At 33.6% G+C, this 20040-nt stretch overlaps 2 protein-coding genes across 6 annotated transcripts in view; one reads left to right on the forward strand and one right to left on the reverse strand.

The window, feature by feature from the left end:
- The window catches only part of LOC134282422 (kelch-like protein 3), a 25984-nt gene continuing 5944 nt past the window's right edge, over nucleotides 1–20040 (reverse strand). For 3 of the 4 annotated variants that reach the window (XM_062764830.1, XM_062764831.1, XM_062764832.1), the window contains 8 exons: nucleotides 11288–11393; nucleotides 5811–6017; nucleotides 4632–5227; nucleotides 3004–3229; nucleotides 2481–2765; nucleotides 2211–2287; nucleotides 1743–1920; nucleotides 1–1532 (listed from right to left, as the gene is read on the reverse strand). In XM_062764830.1, coding sequence (XP_062620814.1) covers nucleotides 1351–1532; nucleotides 1743–1920; nucleotides 2211–2287; nucleotides 2481–2765; nucleotides 3004–3229; nucleotides 4632–5227; nucleotides 5811–6017; nucleotides 11288–11393 — 1857 coding nt within the window. In that variant the 3' untranslated portion in view covers nucleotides 1–1350. The remainder of the gene's footprint in view (nucleotides 1533–1742; nucleotides 1921–2210; nucleotides 2288–2480; nucleotides 2766–3003; nucleotides 3230–4631; nucleotides 5228–5810; nucleotides 6018–11287; nucleotides 11394–20040) is intronic. The other variant, XM_062764833.1, reaches the window with a different exon arrangement.
- The window catches only part of LOC134282425 (5-hydroxyisourate hydrolase-like), a 17003-nt gene continuing 9492 nt past the window's right edge, over nucleotides 12530–20040 (forward strand). The window contains exons 1-2 of one of the 2 annotated variants that reach the window (XM_062764836.1): nucleotides 12542–12680; nucleotides 18452–18556. In XM_062764836.1, coding sequence (XP_062620820.1) covers nucleotides 12633–12680; nucleotides 18452–18556 — 153 coding nt within the window. In that variant the 5' untranslated portion in view covers nucleotides 12542–12632. Of the gene's footprint in view, nucleotides 12681–18451; nucleotides 18557–20040 lie in introns of both variants that reach the window. The other variant, XM_062764838.1, reaches the window with a different exon arrangement.

The following is a 20040-nucleotide window of genomic DNA, read 5'->3' on the forward strand; positions in this document are numbered from 1 at the left end:
ATGTGTATATGTCTTTTAATATAAATTAAAATTTTTTGTTTAAATCCCTCGATCAAAAGATCCTGGAGTATATTGGTTTTGTCCTGTCTGTTTTTCTATCTGTCTCTTGTCAACTTTAACCTAGCCCATAACTTTTGAGTGGGTGGCTATATGGCTTTCTAATTTCACAGGTGTATTCCTTGTTTTTTATTAATGTTTAAGGTTTGCTAAAATTAATCTTACATTCAAGTAACCTAAGTAACCTAAAAATTTTAAAACCTAGATGGGAGATGGGAAAAAAATTAAACAATCCAAAATTTTAAACAATTAACACATTAACATGAACCAAAATACTATTTATAGTTGTGTGTAGTATATACGCTTATTAATACTGTAGATTCCTTATTTTTGGCGAGTACTTATTATCGCGAATTGTCTCTTCAACGTCAAATCGCAAGAAAAATAATTCGCGAATGGACGTTTGATCAAGAGATTTTATATTTATTACAGCATCATAAAAATAAAAGCGAGAAATTTTATTTCGCATGTGTTGTTTCTCACGAAATTACGCGATAATTAATTCCGCTTGTATAATTGGGAATCTACAGTAAATATTTTAGTAAATCTGTTAGTATAATAAATAGATTCTTCTAAAATATACATTATACAGGGTCCAATATTATTACTATGGAATGTAGGTTTTAGTTGCTTAAAGTAAAATCAAACTGGAAATCGAACATATTATAAAATATTGAGGTTTTTTTTCAAAGTACCAGTAGATTTAACTTTGGACAGCCCAAATAATTTAATTTGTGATTTTAGTAAAGTGCAATATTGTAAATTAATCCATCATACTATAATAACATCATAAATTTGGAAAGTATCTGCATTACACAATGAACCTTGATAAGACACAGGTTTATGGACATACCAGGTATAAACTCTCACTTAAGTTTTGTATGATTTGAAAACTATACACAATCTTAACTGCAATACATTAATCACACTTATATCACAGTTTTAACAATTTACACATACCCCTTTCCTTTGATACAGTCATTCAAAAATATATGTACAATACAACAAAATATAAATTACATGTAGAGAAAAAGCTTCTAATAAATATCTAAATACAACTACAAATATAACATTGGATTAAGAATATAAAATAAAAATTACCAAAAAGCAGAAAAAAGTCTCACCTCTGATAGCTGGAGGTAAAAAGGAAAGTCTGAAAATAAATTCATGCTAATAAAGAATGAAGTAATTCATAAAAAAAATTATTGACAAAGTGGCTTCATATCTTGCCAGAAAAAAATTGAACATATATACACCATTCAGTCTCTGGAAAACTATTTCCATAAAATTGTTTTATGCTTGTTTAGTGTCCATGGCAACACATGTAAATCTGCACCTCCCATATGGAAGAGTCAGAATGGGTAGTTGTGACCATCTGTTGGTTTCCGTATCGTACACCTCAATACTAGAGAAGAAGGAATTCTCCCCGTCGTGTCCACTTAATACATAGATCTTGCTTCCAATGGCAGTCACACCTGTAGGTACAAAACAATTCCATCATGTATGAGGAATTATTGTCTACCAATAACCTCAACAGTTCAAGATATCTGACATTCCAGACCACTGAATTATGATCTCAGAAAACTGAAGGTCCTTTTAAAATTGCATTTTAAAGATAGGTTGAACATCAATGTATTCTTTACCAAAATTTTGGTTTACACTCTTGTAAACAATTTTAAACATACCTGGATCATATCTGACTTCTTTCATCTGAGGCAGCAGGGTCCATGTGTCTCTTTCAATGTTGTAGGACACAAGATCTCTGGAGGCGTAGGAGTTCTCCAGTATTCCTCCCACAGCATACAGCGTCCCCTTCACAGATAACAGACCACTTACCGCTCTGGGAGTAGGCATGTGACACAGCTGCCAAGTAATTAAATATAATTAGATAAAAGGTATCCATACTTTCTTGTTATAAGACCTAAAATACAGTCTTCTATATACATGTATTATTGGTTTATTCTGGATCTCTCAGTGATTAATCATTTTTTATAGTTGATTTCATTATACAGTGTAATTCTTATGAGCTTTCTTGTGTTGCAAAAATAGCAAAAATAGAACTTACTGAAAATATAACTGCATGCAGCTATATGTTTAACAATACATGTACCTAAATGATTACACCACAATGCACAAGATATCTGTTTTATTACCTGCTCCCAGAAATCATGTATGGGATTGTATCTTTGGAAAGTATTCACACAATGATCAGAAGGGTCAGCTTTCCCACCTGCAAGGCCAATACATAACTCTTTGGTTATCTTACTTTTAAAACAAGTTGTGGAAAACATCATTTACATGCATTCTGAGCCTTTCGATTGCAAAGTCTCCATTTAACTCTACATTCTTTCTACAATAAATCTTTTTATGGTGATTTTTCTCATTTTATTGTAATATTTTTTGCTAAGTAAGACTCTGCATACCTGCAGCATACAGACATCCATTGAGAGATGTTGCCATAATTCTGGCCACAGGTGTTGATAATGGTGAGACATATGTCCATCTGTTCGTCTGTGGACAGTATTTCTCCACTGTGCCTAGATTGGAGGTTCCGTCATATCCTCCAATGGCATAAATATAGCCATCCAAGGTGGCCATTCCCAGCTTGGCTCTCGGTGTGTTCATGGAGGCTACCTTAATCCACTTGTCCAGGTATCGCTCATACCTCATCACATTGTTCACCACCACATTCTCTTTGTTGTATCCTCCTACAAATTTAAAAGTAAAAAAAAAATCAAAATTGACATGCACAGTAATAGTTTTCAAAGTTGTATTTTAACATTACTTAACATTTTTCATTCAATTTATTGTAAGTTTTTAAAAAATTACTTGCCATTTACCAGTTTGCCTTCAATTAAATGACAAATGTTAGTGATTTAAATCACCCATTTATTTCCAATATACAATTTCATAATAAATTATCAAATTTTTATTCCTGCAACTAACCAGCTATGTACATATGCATATCCTCAGAAACAACAGCACAGTGATGACAGCGGGAGAAAGGTAAATCCTTTAGCTTGACCCAAGTACCTCCCTCTAGATTGTAACCTTCCACACAGTTCAAATAGTTCTTGTTGTAGATTTCACCCCCAGTAATATAAACCACCGACTCCACAGCCATACACTGTCTGGGTATCATTCTTGGTGACAGCATCTCCATTCTCCTATCCTGTGAAGAAAACCTCATGTTAGTACATATACTTTATACACGTTTATTATGTCCCCATAATTGAAGATACAGGGGTACATTTTTTGCTGTCTGTCTTGCTGTTAGTTTGTCCACAAAAACTTTAACCTTGCCCTTAACTTTTGATTGGTTGGGGCTGTAGCTTTTATACTTGATGAGTATTCCTTGTGGAAAGACATTCCTTTGATTACAAATGTATTAGACCTCTTGAACTTGGATTTTGACCTACTTTTGCAAAACTTTACCTAACTTTAACCTTGCCCATAACTTTTCAACTGTTGGTGCTTGGAATTTCATATTTCTTCGAGACATGACCTTTTCAAGAATATAAGTATTTCTTAACATTTGACCTTGACCTGGAGTTTGATCTTCTTGTGCAAACCTTTAACCTTGGCCTTAATTTTAATTGATACAAAGGCTTTTATATTTTACATGTTTCATTTGACCGGCCTTTCCCTGCATGTCATTAAGTTTTACTTGATTAGCTTGACCTTTTAATTTGACCTGTTTTTAGAAAAAATAACCTTGACCTTAACTTTTTGATTTCTTATGTACTCTGGCTTTCATATTTATCCATTGACACAAGTCCTTTCTTTTGGTAGTAATATTTTGATCTCTTGACCTTGGGAGTTTGACTTGCATTTGGGAAACTTGAACCTTCACCATAAGCTGCCATACAAGGGAAACAATGTTTCAAAAACACATTTTGCTTCATTTAAATATCTGAAATTATTCTAATCTTTTACATATCAACAAATGCATTATCAATTTTAAGAAACCATCAACTAATCAAAGCATCTTAATTCTTACTATGAAACATTACAAAATTTTTAACTTAATTCTTATTTAGAGAACAATGAATGATTACCCCTGTAATCCATCAAAATTTGAACCCCAAACACTTGATATGTTTTATGTCTGTTTCTTAAATTAAAATTACAAATTCTAGTTTATGTAATACCAGTTTTGAGCACTACATGAAACACTTTGATTAATGTGCATGTGACAATTATGATGTTTATCCAGGCACATGGAGGTTTGTGCAACTGACACTGGAGAGACCAAAGATCCCAATCTGGACATGGTTGTCAGGCAGTGGAGAACAATTCAGTCGTAATGGAGCCCCATCTTATCTCCCTATGAGTTACATCATTTTTCATCATTACAGATAAACATGAAGTAATTTATTTTTTCTGAAGTGTGACTAAAAATTTGGCATAGTCAGAAAAGATTTCTGGTATTTAATTATAATTTGTGAATCATTCCAGCCTTAGATGAGGCATGGGTTTACCATGCTTCAATGTTCCATAGTTGAATTAGTACACATTATTCCATTCAAACGTTAAAAAAAATATTGAATTTTTTTAAAATAAAGATTTTGAACCTTGAGGATGTGGTATTTCATAGCCTCATCCAGGAAGGGCCTGCAGCCTGGTGCTGACATTAGAAGATGCTCGGAGTCCACTTTGTCAAACAGATAGTAGGGACTGACAAGTGGCAGACGGACATACTGCAGCACATCTGCTAGCTGGGGAATCCTGTGCTTGGGGTCGTGTTTCACCCATCTCAGAATAGCATCAAACACAACTTCCTCTGAACCAACATTCAAGTCATTCTGACTTATAAATTCAATGAGTTTTTCTTTTGGAAGCAACAGAATCTCTTCTTGTTTGGCGACTTGTGTGAAGTGTTGAATGACATACTGTCTGGCCTTTTCACTCAGTTCATCACAGACATGTGCCTCTGCAAAGCAGTGGATGCCCAAACAGTTGCTAGGGTCCATTTCTCCTTCCAGAAAGTTACAACAGGCTTGTATGATAGTATGGATTTGGACCAGGTTGGCTGCAGACAGAAGCTGTTGGGCATTCTCCTGTGTAATTGAAATGTCTGCTGTATAGGCAAAGTCCACCAGTTGTTTCATTATGTCTGGGGACATGCCATCTATTTTAATCTCTTTCTCTCTACTTTCTTTCATTTCTCCTACAAATGAACATTGCATTGATAATTCCAGAATTATCTGTTAAACTTAATATCTCTATTAAATTTCTTGCAAGGGTAAACCTACAACTTGCAAAAATGTAGTCTACATGCATTGCAAAATTTGCAAAATTCATAAATACATGTATAAGAAAATATATCTAACAAATACAGAATTCATTTCATAACTGGTGTGTACACCATTTTTCAGCTGCATATTTACTTGCTTAATTGGTGTATGCTCAAATGTTCTACACATATTTTAAAAATTCATGCTAAAACACACTCTGACAATGTCACAACCTGTGAGGGATAAGCTATTCTAAATAAACCTTGCTTTAAAAGTATTCATGCTTTGGGTAAAAAAAAAATTATTTTAATCATGCACTTTATGTGAAATGAGCAAAGAGAGATAACTCTGTCAGGTGAAACTATTTGAGGAGTACAAGATTTGTGCATCAAACTATTCATGCAGTTATGGAAGATAATTAAATTTCATGTAACTAGGCAGGACAAAATTAACCAGTTGCTAATGAACTAAAAGTATAGCTTGCTGCATGTATTGTACACTTTGTTAAAAGATCACCTGTAAACATAGCCAAAAAATATGGACTGCAAGCAGCCAAAATATTCCGGTGGCACGGAAATTTTTCTCCCTCCACACAGATTATGACATCACAAAGCGTGTTTGATTTCCTCTGTTCATTGAGGCCATGTAATACAGTCAGAGCATGTGATTGTTCTCGAAAAACATACTCACTTAAGAATTTGCCATCTGTTCTACGAAATAAGCCTACAAAAGAAAAAGAAAAATATTACAGTCTAAAATTGTCGGTATGTAAATATGTATAATATACAATAATCATGATTAATTACACTGCTTACAAAATATTTCATACAAGAATTCTTCTATGATTAAAACAATTTAAGCAGAAATAGATTTAGAGGGAAACTGGAGTAAAAAGTAAACATATATACTGAGCAAATGAAAGGAATATATATTTGAACAAAGAACTATAGGTTCATTTTATGCATAAAATGGCCTTGTCCTAATATCAATTAATCAACTATCACCCCCTTTCCCATTTCATATATCAAAATAAAGTAGAGAGTTTTTCATTTTCTTCAACAAAAATTCTTTTTGAAAATCCAGATATTGGAAAACAGGCTTTGAGAAAATGCAATGTTCTTGAATTTTGCAGAAACATGCATGTTTGACAACCTTTGGCAAAGAATTAAAATATGAGCACAGCCCTTGATTCAAAAATCAAAAGATGTTTTTTGATCTTTAGAAACAGATCTTTCATTATGTAATTGCATATTTTGGATCAGAAGTTGTGCTCTATATGAAATATTGAAATACTTCAATTTTAGGCCATTTTCAAAGGAATTTACAGGATTATTTGAAGAATGACATCATAAATGATGTCATAATGCATTGACTAAAGGGAAAATTATGTCATGTTCAATAGATACATGGTCACCAACAGTCCAAGTGATAAATACTGCATTGTCGACCTAAAATGAGCAGTTTTGATTTTTCAAAAATTATCAGGGCCAAAAAAGGCCCTAAGAGCTCTTGCTCTTTGAATACTCCTGACCAGTGGCCAATCAGCTGTGTGTGGAGCTAACATAAACTAGTTTAAGAATGCAGCTTTCACCTGAGTTAGCAGTTAACAAATTTAAATTTGTTGTTTAATGTCCCTTTTAAAAATATAAAAGTATAGGCAATTTTAGGCTTCTCAATACTTCGCACTTAGAAGACCTACCTTTGAGCAGTCTTATTCCCCAATGGGATTCAAACCCACATACCATGTAAAGAAATATGTAAACTCTAGACTCTGAACAAGCAGTGTTTTAATTTCATGTTATTTTTGTAACTTCATATGTTTAACAACCAGAAGTCTCTGTCGAGACTGTAGCTCTACTGGTTTGTACTTATAACAAAGGATGAGAAAAGAAGCCATTGCCATCAGACCAAAACTGTAGGAGGAGTAGCGTTTTAAAGGAATTTCACAGAAATTTCTATTTTTAGTAACCATGGCAACACCGTTCATCGAAATCAAAAACCGATGCAATATTTTATGTATCTTAGTGTAGTCTACTTGTGTGCCAATTTATATTGAAATCAAACCAAAACTGTAGGAGGAGTAGCGTTTTAAAGGAATTTCACAGGAATTTCTATTTTTAGTAACCATGGCAACACTGTTCATCAAAATCAAAAACTGATGCTCTGTTTTATGAATCTTAGTGTAGTCTACTTGTGTGCCAAGTTATATTGAAATCAGACCAAAACCGTAGGAGGAGTAGCGTTTTAAAGAAATTTTACAGGAATTTCTATTTTTAGTAACCATGGCAACACCGTTCATTGAAATCAAAAACCGATGCACTATTTTATGTATCTTAGTGTAGTCTACTTGTGTGCCAAGTTATATTGAAATCAGACCAAAACTGTAGGAGGAGTAGCTTTTTAAAGGAATTTCACAGAAATTTCTATTTTTAGTAACCATGGCAACACCGTTCATCGAAATCAAACATAGGTAATCAGAGATTACAGAGCTCACCTCAACGAATGTTGTCTTTAAGTAAGGCAAAGTCACACAATTAACCAACAAAAAGTGTACATTCAAAAAATGAAAATATTTAAGCAATTTTGATCTGTTACTTTGAAATAGACCTACATAAACCAGAAGTCTCTGTCGAGACTGAAGCTCTACTGGTTTGAACTTATAGCAAAGGAAGAGAAGAGTACTTAAGCAGCTGGGATTTGAAACTTTACAACAGCAATATATAGAATAATGATCGTTGATAAAGTCTATTTATGTTCTTAGTGTAGTCTACTTGTGTGCCAAGTTATATTGAAATCAGACCAAAACTGTAGGAGGAGTAGCATTTTGAAACAATTTTACAGACATTTCAATTTTTAGTAACCACGGCAACACAGTTCATCAAAATTAAAATTTGATACACAGAATTATGTATCTTAGTGTATTCTACTTGTGTGCCAAGTTATATTGAAATCAGACCAAAACTGAAGGAGGAGTAGCATTTTGAAACAATTTTACAGATATTTCTATTTTTAGTAACCACGGCAACACTGTTCATCTAAATCAAAAACCGATACACAGATTTATGTATCTTAGTGTATTCTACTTGTGTGCCAAATTATACTGAAATCAGACCAAAACTGTAGGAGGAGTAGCATTTTGAAAGAATTTCACAGAAATTTCTATTTTTAGTAACCACGGCAACACCGTTCATCGAAATCAAAAACCGATACACAGAATTATGTATCTTAGTGTATTCTACTTATGTGCCAAGTTATACTGAAATCAGACCAAAACTGTAGGAGGAATAGCATTTTGAAAGAATTTCACAGAAATTTCTATTTTTAGTAACCACGGCAACACCGTTCATCGAAATCAAAAACTGATACACAGAATTATATATCTTAGTGTATTCTACTTGTGTGCCAAGTTATACTGAAATCAGACCAAAACTGTAGGAGGAGTAGCATTTTGAAACAATTTCACAGAAATTTCTATTTTTAGTAACCACGGCAACATCGTTCAACGAAATCAAAAACCGATATACAGAATTATGTATCTTAGTGTAGTCTACATGTGTGCCAAGTTATACTGAAATCAGACTAAAACTGTAGGAGGAGTAGCATTTTGAAAGAATTTCACAGAAATTTCTATTTTTAGTAACCACGGCAACACCGTTCATCGAAATCAAAAACCGATATACAGAATTATGTATCTTAGTGTAGTCTACTTGTGTGCCAAGTTATATTGAAATTAGACCAAAACTGTAGGAGGAGTAGCATTTTGAAAAATTGTTTACAGACAGACGGACAGACGGACAACAGACAGACGGACGGATGATGAGTTGACGCCGGACAATTACTATCGCATAAGCTATATTCAAGGTCTCTGACCAGTAGAGCTAAAAATTTAAACTAGTTCTTCTTCATGAAAATGTAATCAAAATCCAGCATCTGAAACAAATTTGAGAGTTTTCATCTCTTGATGCAACATTTGTGCAAGTTTGGTTTAAACAATGTTATACAAGCCTTATAGTTTTTTGGTAATAGACCTGCACCCATAACTTTTGCCTGGTCTATTATCTGAAAAATGTATGTCGAATTCAGCATGTGAAGCAAGTCCATTAGTGTGCATCCTAAGATGTATCGTCCATGCAAGTTTGGTCAATATAGAGCTTATAGTTACTTGGAAATGAAACCTACACCAAAAACTTTAACCTGTTCACTCAACCGGAAAATGATGGTAAGATTCAGCATCCGAAGCAAGACTGGTAGTATGCATCCTTAGATGTATCATCCTTGCAAGTTTGGTCAACATAGGGCTTATAGTTACTTGGAAATGAATCACTCACGAAAAACTTTAACCTATTCACTCAACCAGAAAATGTAGGTCAGATTCAGCATCCGAAGCAAGCCTGGTAGTATGCATCCTTAGATGAATCATTCATGCAAGTTTGGTCAATATAGAGCTTATAGTTACTTGGAAATGAAACCTGCACCAAAAACTTTAACCTGTTCACTCAGCCGGAAAATGATGGTCAGATTCAGCATCCGAAGCAAGCCTGGTAGTATGCATCCTTCGATGTATCATCCATTCAAGTTTGGTCAATATAGAGCTTATAGTTACTTGGAAATGAAACCTACACCAAAAACTTTAACCTGTTCACTCAACCGAAAAATGATGGTCAGATTCAGCATCCGAAGCAAGCCTGGTAGTATGCATCCTTAAATGTATCATCCTTGCAAGTTTGGTTAACATAAGGCTTATAGTTACTTGGAAATGAAACTGCACCAAAAACTTTAACCTGTTCACTCAACCGGAAAATGTAGGTCAGATTCAGCATCCGAAGCAAGCCTGGTAGTATGCATCCTTAGATGTATCATCCTTGCAAGTTTGGTCAACATAAGGCTTATAGTTACTTGGAAATGAAACCTGCACCAAAAACTTTAACCTGTTCACTCAACCGGAAAATGTAGGTCAGATTCAGCATCCGAAGCAAGCCCGGTAGTATGCATCCTTAGATGTACCATCCATGCAAGTTTGGTCAACAGAGGGCTTATAGTTACTTGGAAATGAAACCTACACCAAAAACTGCACCAAAAATGTTAACCTGCTCCAAAAACATTAACCTGGTCATTCCTTTGCTGAAATTGCAGCATCTGAAACTTTGACTGGTACAATGAAACACACTAGAAGCATCTTCCATGCATGTCTAATCAATATAGGACATAGAAGTACTTAAAAAGAAAACTGCTCCAAAAAACTTAACCTGGGACGCCAACGCTGTGTGTGGAGCACATAAACTACGCCGACGCCGAGGGTATTACAAAGCTCCCCCAACTTCGTTGAGGTGAGCTAAAAACCGATGCACTAGTTTCTGTATCTTAGTGTAGTATACTTGTGTGCCAAGTTATATTGAAATCAGACCAAAACTGTAGGAGGAGTAGCATTTTGAAAAATTGTTTACAGACAGACGGACAGCTAGACAGACAGACGGACGGACGACGGACACCTTACTATCGCATAAGCTCTTCTGGTCTCTGACCAGTAGAGCTAAAAAATGAAATAGTTTAGGCTTTTCTTTGTTTTTTTTGAAATGGAAGAGGGCTGTGTGAACTTTTCTTTTTATTTCATAGTTTTATTAATTTACTTTTAGTCTGCACAATTAGGTTTCTTAATTACTATAACTTCAGAAAAGTTAAATTATCTCATCCAAACAGGAAAAAAAAAAAACATGAAACTTAATTGATTGACATCTGACATAAAGCTCAATTCAAAATGAATATGATATATTTTTCCTGTCTGGTTCAAAAGTTTTGAAAAGTGTTTAAGATATGGACAAACAAATAAAAGGAATCTCCAAAATTATGGAATTCGATCATTTCATTCTTGTTTAGGAGGCAACAAAAATGGAAGTTGTTTGCCCAGATGGCTCAAGAATTTTATTTTTTCCCTTGATGATTGTATAACTTTCTGGGAAGCCTATTTGAATTGTTTTACGTAATCCCTGCTTCACCTGGCAGACTTTCAAGCAGGGCCAGTGCGTCTTCCGAAAGGCTGCATGATTTTGTGTGCACCAGAGACACTCCTCCCCCATTACTCATGTCTAAAAATAGACCTGTCTGGAAGAAAAGAAAACAACATTTGTTTATTCCACATACTCCGTGTTCCAAGTTACAACATTAAAATATCTAATCTGTTGAATCAGATATCTCCTATTTATGTGCACAACAAAATTTTAGTATGCACTTTTAGACACGTATTTTAAAAGATCATTTAAATATATAGCAGACTTAATTATTGAAAGATCAGAGGTAATTAACCGCAAGACTCCTTTGATCTAAAATTATAAAATAGCTCACTTCAAAAAGTCAAGCATACATGTATATCCCATCAGGTTTCTATGAAAATATAGCTGTAAATTAATTTTTAAAAGTACTTTTTCATAAAATATTTTATTCTGGTATTCATTTTTTTTTTATTCTTCTTCATTGCTTATACAAATTTACCATGATCTTAATTCAATTTTCACAAGCTTATCAGTGAATTAAGTCCGAGACTCAGGTATGCTTTTGAGTCAAAACATCTTTTGTTTTGGTTTTATTTATAGAAACGTTGTGCCAATGCACTGACATTTTGTTTATAAGCATTGAGGAGATACAGCTCTGCCCTTGTCTGAAATTTTTACCCAAGGCTGTAAAATTCTTTTAAAACATTTTCTTTGGGGGTGGTATTATTTGCTCTTTGTTTATTAGCATTTAGTGTTCTTGCTGTTCATAGAGGAAAAGAAGGGAAAATAATCCTTCTGAAAAACATTTCTGGTGTGGTATTGCCAAGAATTTTCAACAGGGTTTATAAAGTTCATTAGAGCATTAATGAAAATCATAAATAATGAGCTCAGTTTTGAAACAAAATGCAATTTTTTTTTAAACAAAGAATTATGTTCATGATTTCTCACAATAAATTAATCCCTTTAAATTCCACACATATATGAATATCATGACCTGCATAGCTGCACAGACAACAGTTCAAAGAACTTCCATTTTTTTAAATTGCATTTTCCAACATTGCAGATATTCAATGTATAATTATAGGTATATCATTTTCACAATGAAATATATTATGTGCATGTACTGTCAGTGTATCAATTTCAGTAACTAAAAAACCTATGCATGCAAGTTTGAGCTCAGAGTAAATAAAATTCCCTTATCTCAAACTTAATGATTTGACAACACTGAATAAATTCTCCTATATAAACACAAGAACTATTGACAGATTTAGCAAGTGTTTGAGAGCTTTTCATTCCTATATGGTGTAAATAATTTGATTAAGCAGTGATATTTGATTCAATATTAGCCAAGATGGGAATAGAAAAAATGGATTCCAAGCTAAATACCCATGTAAAATATGTAAGTAGAGTTTACCTACTATGCATTCAAGTTGTACATCTATTATGATATGTTGAGAAGGTACGTGTAATTTAATTATTCAGGAATGGTTATATTAAGAAAATGTATCAACACTCTGTGCATGACATGACATATATAATTTACTGAATCAAAATTGTGTGGCATACATTACTTAATTGTTATATCTGAATATGAGACACCTCAAATTTTAAGATACAAAGTTCATATCACAATTATACAGATACATGTATGATTTTTATGTAAGGATACAATCAGGATAATGCAAAAAGTAATTTTTCAAAACTTAAGTTTGGAAATAATGTGCAAGTTACCCTACCCAGATATACTAATTGACACACGGACTTGATACACATTGATACCTGAATATTTACATTTCCAATGTCTTTGTCCGAGATAAAATTACCAATTGTAAATGTAATTGATTTCCTCATGAATGTTTTGGCGCGGTTCCAAAAAAAACCACGTGCAGGGCGGGATAACACCTAGAGAGAAGCAGGCTTGGAGCCCGTGGATTGGCGGAATCAAAGCATGTAAATATAAGGAATAACTGTCAGATTTTTCAAATTTATGAAGATGATCAATGGATTGGCTTGTGTGATAATTTTATGCATAAACGCCTTCGGCGTTTATGCAAATTATCACACAAGCCAATCCATTGATCACTTCATGAATTCGAAAAATAAGACAGTTATTCCTTAAGTAATCACGACATTCGCACAAACATGGAGAAAAAAAATTGTATCTCCGTACAGTTGCATTGAAAATTATTTTCAAAAAAAAAATAAATAATGCTACATTCAGTTTATGAAAAAATGTAAATGAGAGGAAAAAATGTCAATTTGACTTAAATTAATTCATTGACAGGCAAATCAGGTTTCAGGGTCAAAATTTTTTTTTCTCACTTATCAAACCTGTAGAGCTTAAAGGGGTATGAAAAAGAACATGAAAAGGTTTTGTGTGTTGTTAAATATGCTGTCATTTCACCTCTAAGAAATAAATGCAGCAAAGATAAACTTGTAATTGTTTCTTATCAGAATAAATGCTTGGGACTGATAACTTTTCTTCTATTCTACACATGCAATCAAGAATATCACAGTCTTTACAATGGTTGCTATGGCAGAGAGCAAAATCTACATATTCTTAGTCCATGATGATATACATTCTGTAAAATGGAAGAATTAATGTATATCTTATTAAAATAGCTTAGAACTTTCAAAATGGGTAACTGTATTTATCACAATAATAAGGTAAGGAACCTATAATTACTCCATCTTTCATACTGTATGGAAAAAATTAACTACTTGCACAGTCAAACATACAAAAGAACATTACAGTGTATACGGTAAATATTACATGAACATGTACATGTACATGTGTATTTACAATTTGTTAAATTGACCTTTCAATTTTGTGTGAATCATACAGTATCTAACAACAAAAACAAAACTGGATGAATTGCTAGGTTGCACAAAGTCTATTATACTTTTAAGGACATGCGTGCATGAAGAGAACCTACATAATTAGAACCTCGATAGTTTTGGCCTAAACAATGAAATGTTTCTTCATTTTTTCTTCAAAGACATGGCGTTCACCTTCATTTAAGAGTCAAAACATGCTTTGAAAGAATTACAATAGGTGTGATCTGTTTATTAAGAAGGCGAATTGTGTTCTTAAAATATGTTACATAATCTGAAAACTTGGCAACCACAACGAAAATCAAAGAAACAGAAAAGCTATTCCATTACATACAATGTACCTGAATTTTACCACATTTAACTTTGTCTAGGTAAATCAGTCAAGTTTTTGAGTATCTCTCCAGCACATTTCTACAAAATGTTTCTCTTAACACGCATAAAAATTTTACTCACAATAAATTTTCATATCTTTTTATTGACTTACATGTAGCTGTAAATGTTCATCTAAAAGAAGAGATTAATTTAAATTACTCCATTATAGTTCATTTGTATCAAGAAAACACTTCATAAAGAAAATGTATGTTAAATGTCTCTATGTTTTAGGATACAATTTTTCTCTCCTTTTGTCCTTTCTTTTTTTTAAGTCATCTTCTATTGCATCATGAGCTTCCTCTTTTAAATTGTGTATCACTTACCTGTCTGTTAATTAAGCAGAACCTTAAATACCAGCCTATGTTTGAAGGGTTTGCATGGAAATCCAAACATTTGTGAATTGACCCTACATTAGGGTGCATCCCTTAAGATGCATCGTCCATGCAAGTTTGGTCAAGGTACGGCTTGAAGTCACACTGCTCCAAAAACTTGAACCTGGTCACTGATCTGGAAAATAGTTAAGTCAAATCTAGCATCCAAAGCAACTCTGGTAGTGTGAATCCTTTGGTGCATCATCCATGAAAGTTTGGTTCAAATACTAAAATGTATTATATTTAGCACGTACAATATTTGGAGGATATTGGATTTTGAACAAGTTAGCGTGGATTTGATTTAGCGCATATCTTAATGTTCTTCTTTATAGGTATATGTGTGAGACATTTAGCATTGTACTTGAATTAGTAGAAACTGCTTTCCGCCAAAAGCGCTAAAAAGAATACACAGCCAAATGTAATACGTTTACACTATACATAAAAAAGTCTTATAGTTTCTTGGTTATGGATCTTCTCCAAAAACTTAAAACCTGGTTACTGGTCTGGAAAATAAAGGTAAAATCTAGCATCCAAGCAAGTTTGGTTCAACAAAAGTCTATGAGCCAATGCTCACTAATAGTAATACCTCTATTTTGATGAGAATAGTATGCATTTTGATGTGAATGTACACATGTTCAGTTATGGACCAATACTGCGACAAACAGGAAGTTGACATCGGATTCAAACAAAAATGAATTGGACCATACATGTATAAATTGGCATGCCTCAACAAAGGGTGTCCTAAAATTTCAAGCATCTGCAATATGAGTAGTAGCTGAGAAAACCATGACAAAAAATTGTTATGTATGGTATGGACAAATGCAAAGATAACCTGGAAGCTGACATCGGATTTGTATAACCAGAAGTCTCTGTTGAGACTGAAGCTCTACTGGTTTGTACTTATAGCAAAGGAAGAGAAAAGTACTTAAGCAGTTAGAAATTGAAACTTTTCAACAGCAATAAATAGAATAATGATCCTTAATTAAGTCTCTTTATGTTCTTAGTGTAGTCTACTTGCATGCCACATTATATTATAACCAGACTAAAACTGTTATTTGGAGTAGCATTTTGAGAGTATTTAACAGAAATTTCTATTTTTAGTAACCACGGCAAACACCGTTCATCAAAATCAAAAACCGATATACAGAATTATGTATCTTAGTGTAGTCTACTTGTGTGCCAAGTTATATTGAAATCAGACCAAAACTGTAGGAGGAGTAGCATTTTGAGAGTATTTAACAGAAATTTCTATTTTTAGTAACCACGGCAACACCGTTCATTGAAATCAAAAACCGATACACAGAATTATGTATCTTAGTGTAGTCTACATGTGTGCCAAGTTATATTGAAATCAGACCAAAACTGTAGGAGGTGTAGCATTTTGAAAGAATTTCAAAGAAATTTCTACTTTTAGTAACCACGGCAACACCGTTCATCAAAATCAAAAACCGATACACAGAATTATGTATCTTAGTGTAGTCTACTTGTGTGCCAAGTTATATTGAAATCAGACCAAAACTGTAGGAGGAGTAGCATTTTGAAAGAATTTCACAGAAATTTCTATTTTTAGTAACCACGGCAACACCGTTCATTGAAATCAAAAACCGATACACAGAATTATGTATCTTAGTGTAGTCTACTTGTGTGCCAAGTTATATTGAAATCAGACCAAAACTGTAGGAGGAGTAGCATTTTGAAAGAATTTCACAGAAATTTCTATTTTTAGTAACCACGGCAACACCGTTCATCAAAATCAAAAACCGATACACAGAATTATGTATCTTAGTGTAGTCTACTTGTGTGCCAAGTTATATTGAAATCAGACCAAAACTGTAGGAGGAGTAGCATTTTGAAAGAATTTCACAAAAATTTCTATTTTTAGTAACCACGGCAACACCGTTCATTGAAATCAAAAACCGATACACAGAATTATGTATCTTAGTGTAGTCTACTTGTGTGCCAAGTTATACTGAAATCAGACCAAAACTGTAGGAGGAGTAGCATTTTGAAAGAATTTCACAGAAATTTCTATTTTTAGTAACCACGGCAACACCGTTCATCGAAATCAAAAACCGATACACAGAATTATGTATCTTAGTGTAGTCTACTTGTGTGCCAAGTTACATTGAAATCAGACCAAAACTGTAGGAGGAGTAGCATTTTGAAAGAATTTCAAAGAAATTTCTATTTTTAGTAACCACGGCAACACCGTTCATCGAAATCAAAAACCGATATACAGAATTATGTATCTTAGTGTAGTCTACTTGTGTGCCAAGTTATATTGAAATCAGACCAAAACTGTAGGAGGAGTAGCATTTTGAAAAATTGTTTACAGACAGACAGACGGACAGACAGACAGACAAAAAACAGACAGACGGACGGACGAAACGCAAAGATTACCATCGCATAAGCTCTTCTGGTCTCTGACCAGTAGATAAAAATTACCAAATGGCATTCCTCAACAAAGTGTGTTCTAATATTTCAAGCAACTGCAATAAGCAGTTGTTGATACAACTGTGATTTGTTCCAGACAGACACACACACAAACAAACAGGCATACAAGGGTAAAGCAGTATATCCCCTTCTCCTTCTAAGGGAGGGGGGTTATCAATAAAACAGCTAGCACACCCTGGCCCTCTCCTTCAGAGTGAAAGTATAAATATAGGCACTTTATACATGTAGTTTTTTGGTTATGCATCTCTCAATAAACCTTAATTAACTTGGTCACTAGAACATGTAGAATCTGGAAAATGTAGCCTAAGGTCAAAATCTGCATCTGAAGCAAGTCCAATAGTGTGTATCCTTAGATGTTTCATCCATGGATCTTGAAATTTTCTTTCAACTTAAGATGTTGGCTCCATACCAAGTTTGGTTAAAATTGGCTCTGTTTCAGAGCAGAATTTTTCAAAAGGTAATGAAAGAGGAAAAGTCAAGAATAATGAACAGAATTAACAGATAGCATATCTTAGTAAACAGTTAAAGTATATAATTGAGGGAGTTAGCAAGATTCCAGTTCCCCAAGACTAGGACTATTGCGCGGAGGGAAATAGTTCTGGTCAAGGGGAACTGGAATCTTGCTAACTCCCTCAATTATATACATGTACTTTTTAACTGTTTTATTATGCCAATACAAATAGAGGATACGAATGGTGGGGAATTAGCTTCAAAACTGATGCACAGGGAATTAGTTCATTAACATATTAGACCAATACAAAAGTAAAATCTAGAGGATTACGGATAACCGGGAAATTAGCTTCCGAAGCAGGGATTTGCTCATTTAACTAATGCACGGGGAATTAGTCCATTCAATGAGATTTCTAGGGAATTATTCACACTTTACTGCCTTACTTTTATATAAGAAAAAATTCAGTAGAGGTATAATAAATCAGATATATAAATACAGGTCACTGAATGTAAATCTAATGTCCTAAACATTGGCCTTATTGCAATTCAAATAAAAATATTTTGTGGAATATGAATCACAGAGAAATTCAACTGTCAGTAACACATTTTGTAATTGCATGTGCTTCAAGATTAATGTAAACATTAAACCCTAACCCTACTGTATATTAAGTGTTTGTTCCCTAGCCAGTTGACCATAGTGCACCGGTCAATCACTCTTGGCACACAAACTGTGGAGGCTCAGGTATCCATTATGAGAAACATGCATCTCAGATTTATGGTTGTAGCATTTGTGGTAAGTTAACCAACTTAATATATACATATTTTTCTGAAATAATCTAAAACTTGAACAATTGCTTGCATTTTCTGCATCTATATTCAACTAAATGCACATATGTTGATTTGATTGTAGAGTACATGTACTAGATTCGATCTTAAGACTTTTAAAACACAGAATACTAAAAAAGAATGCATGCATATGTGTTGTAAATTTTTGCTTTAAAAAATCTAATATGTATTTTTGTAATTTTAATTGGTGTAAGACAATAAGTTAAAATTATTTTTCAATTTTTATTATTTGTACCAATATACCTTCCTAACAGGTGATTTTATAGAAATGTATAAAAATCTGTACTGATGAATGTCATTGGCAGATATCTCAAGCTACCTGTTTTCTTGTCTGGCCCATATTTGAGGGGCCTCAGTTTACACACTCGGTGCAGTCGGAGGTAATTAAATAATCTTCAAAGACACCATATCTTAATAGTAGATATAGGCACAGCTGAGTAGTCAATATACTCTGTTTATCTGCACGAGGAAATCTTCTGGATGGCACATGTTCATTTTAAAACAATGCACAATAACTTTTCTGCAGCTGCACAGTGAAGTTGGTGCAGTTTTCTTCTAAATCTTAGCTTTGTCATGGGGAGACTTCAGTCTTGGCAAGCAATAACAAACACTGGATTGAATGAACATGTACCAGTTATCTTTCCTCTCTTTACAAAAAATATATTTACAAAGAAAACACTTAGATTTGTAAGAGAATGAGTGTTTTCCATGTTGCCCTTCAAAGAACATCAATTCCATCCTCTCTCGACAAGCATTCCTTTCCTGAAATCCTTTCAATCATTTCAGTAAAACTCATTTTATTTAGTACAAACAAAAATACTTATGTTTCATTCACCTAGGCATAATAATTGGCTAGGAAAAAGCAGAAGTCAGTTAAAAAATAAAACATAAAAAGAGGTTATATACCCAAAAGCCAAATATGCTTCTGAATCAATAACACTATATAATCATGGCTTCTGCTGTTCTTGAAAAGTTTTTAGTTTTTCCTTTATATTCCTATGTGAAACATTGATCTGGTATTGTGTCCGCTCTCTACTTTTAAAGAGGAGGGTCACGATCTGAACAAATTTGAAACTACATCACCTATTCATGATGCTTTAAATTCACATTTTCTGGCCCAGTGAATCTTGAGAAGATTTTTAAAAGGATGGCACTACTTTTTCACAAATACACAATTATTTCCATGGAGAAGAAGGTTATGGTCCTCATTTGAGCAAATTTTAATTCCCCCTTCCAAGAATACTTTTAGGCAAGATTGGTTGAACTTGCTAGATATTCTCGAGAAGTCAAAAATGTGACAAAATTTACATTCAGAGAGATGAATCGATAGACATGCAGACAGACGGATACAAAAATTGTGATCAGAAATGCTCATTTTAAACCTTTGATTCTGGTGAGCTAAAGAAGTTCATAAAGAAAGCTTTGAACAGA

Source organism: Saccostrea cucullata, unplaced genomic scaffold (genome assembly GCF_032062105.1).
Source record: "Saccostrea cucullata isolate Sc308-1 unplaced genomic scaffold, CSIRO_AGI_Scuc_v1 ctg312, whole genome shotgun sequence".
NCBI classification, from domain to species: Eukaryota; Metazoa; Mollusca; class Bivalvia; order Ostreida; family Ostreidae; genus Saccostrea; species Saccostrea cuccullata.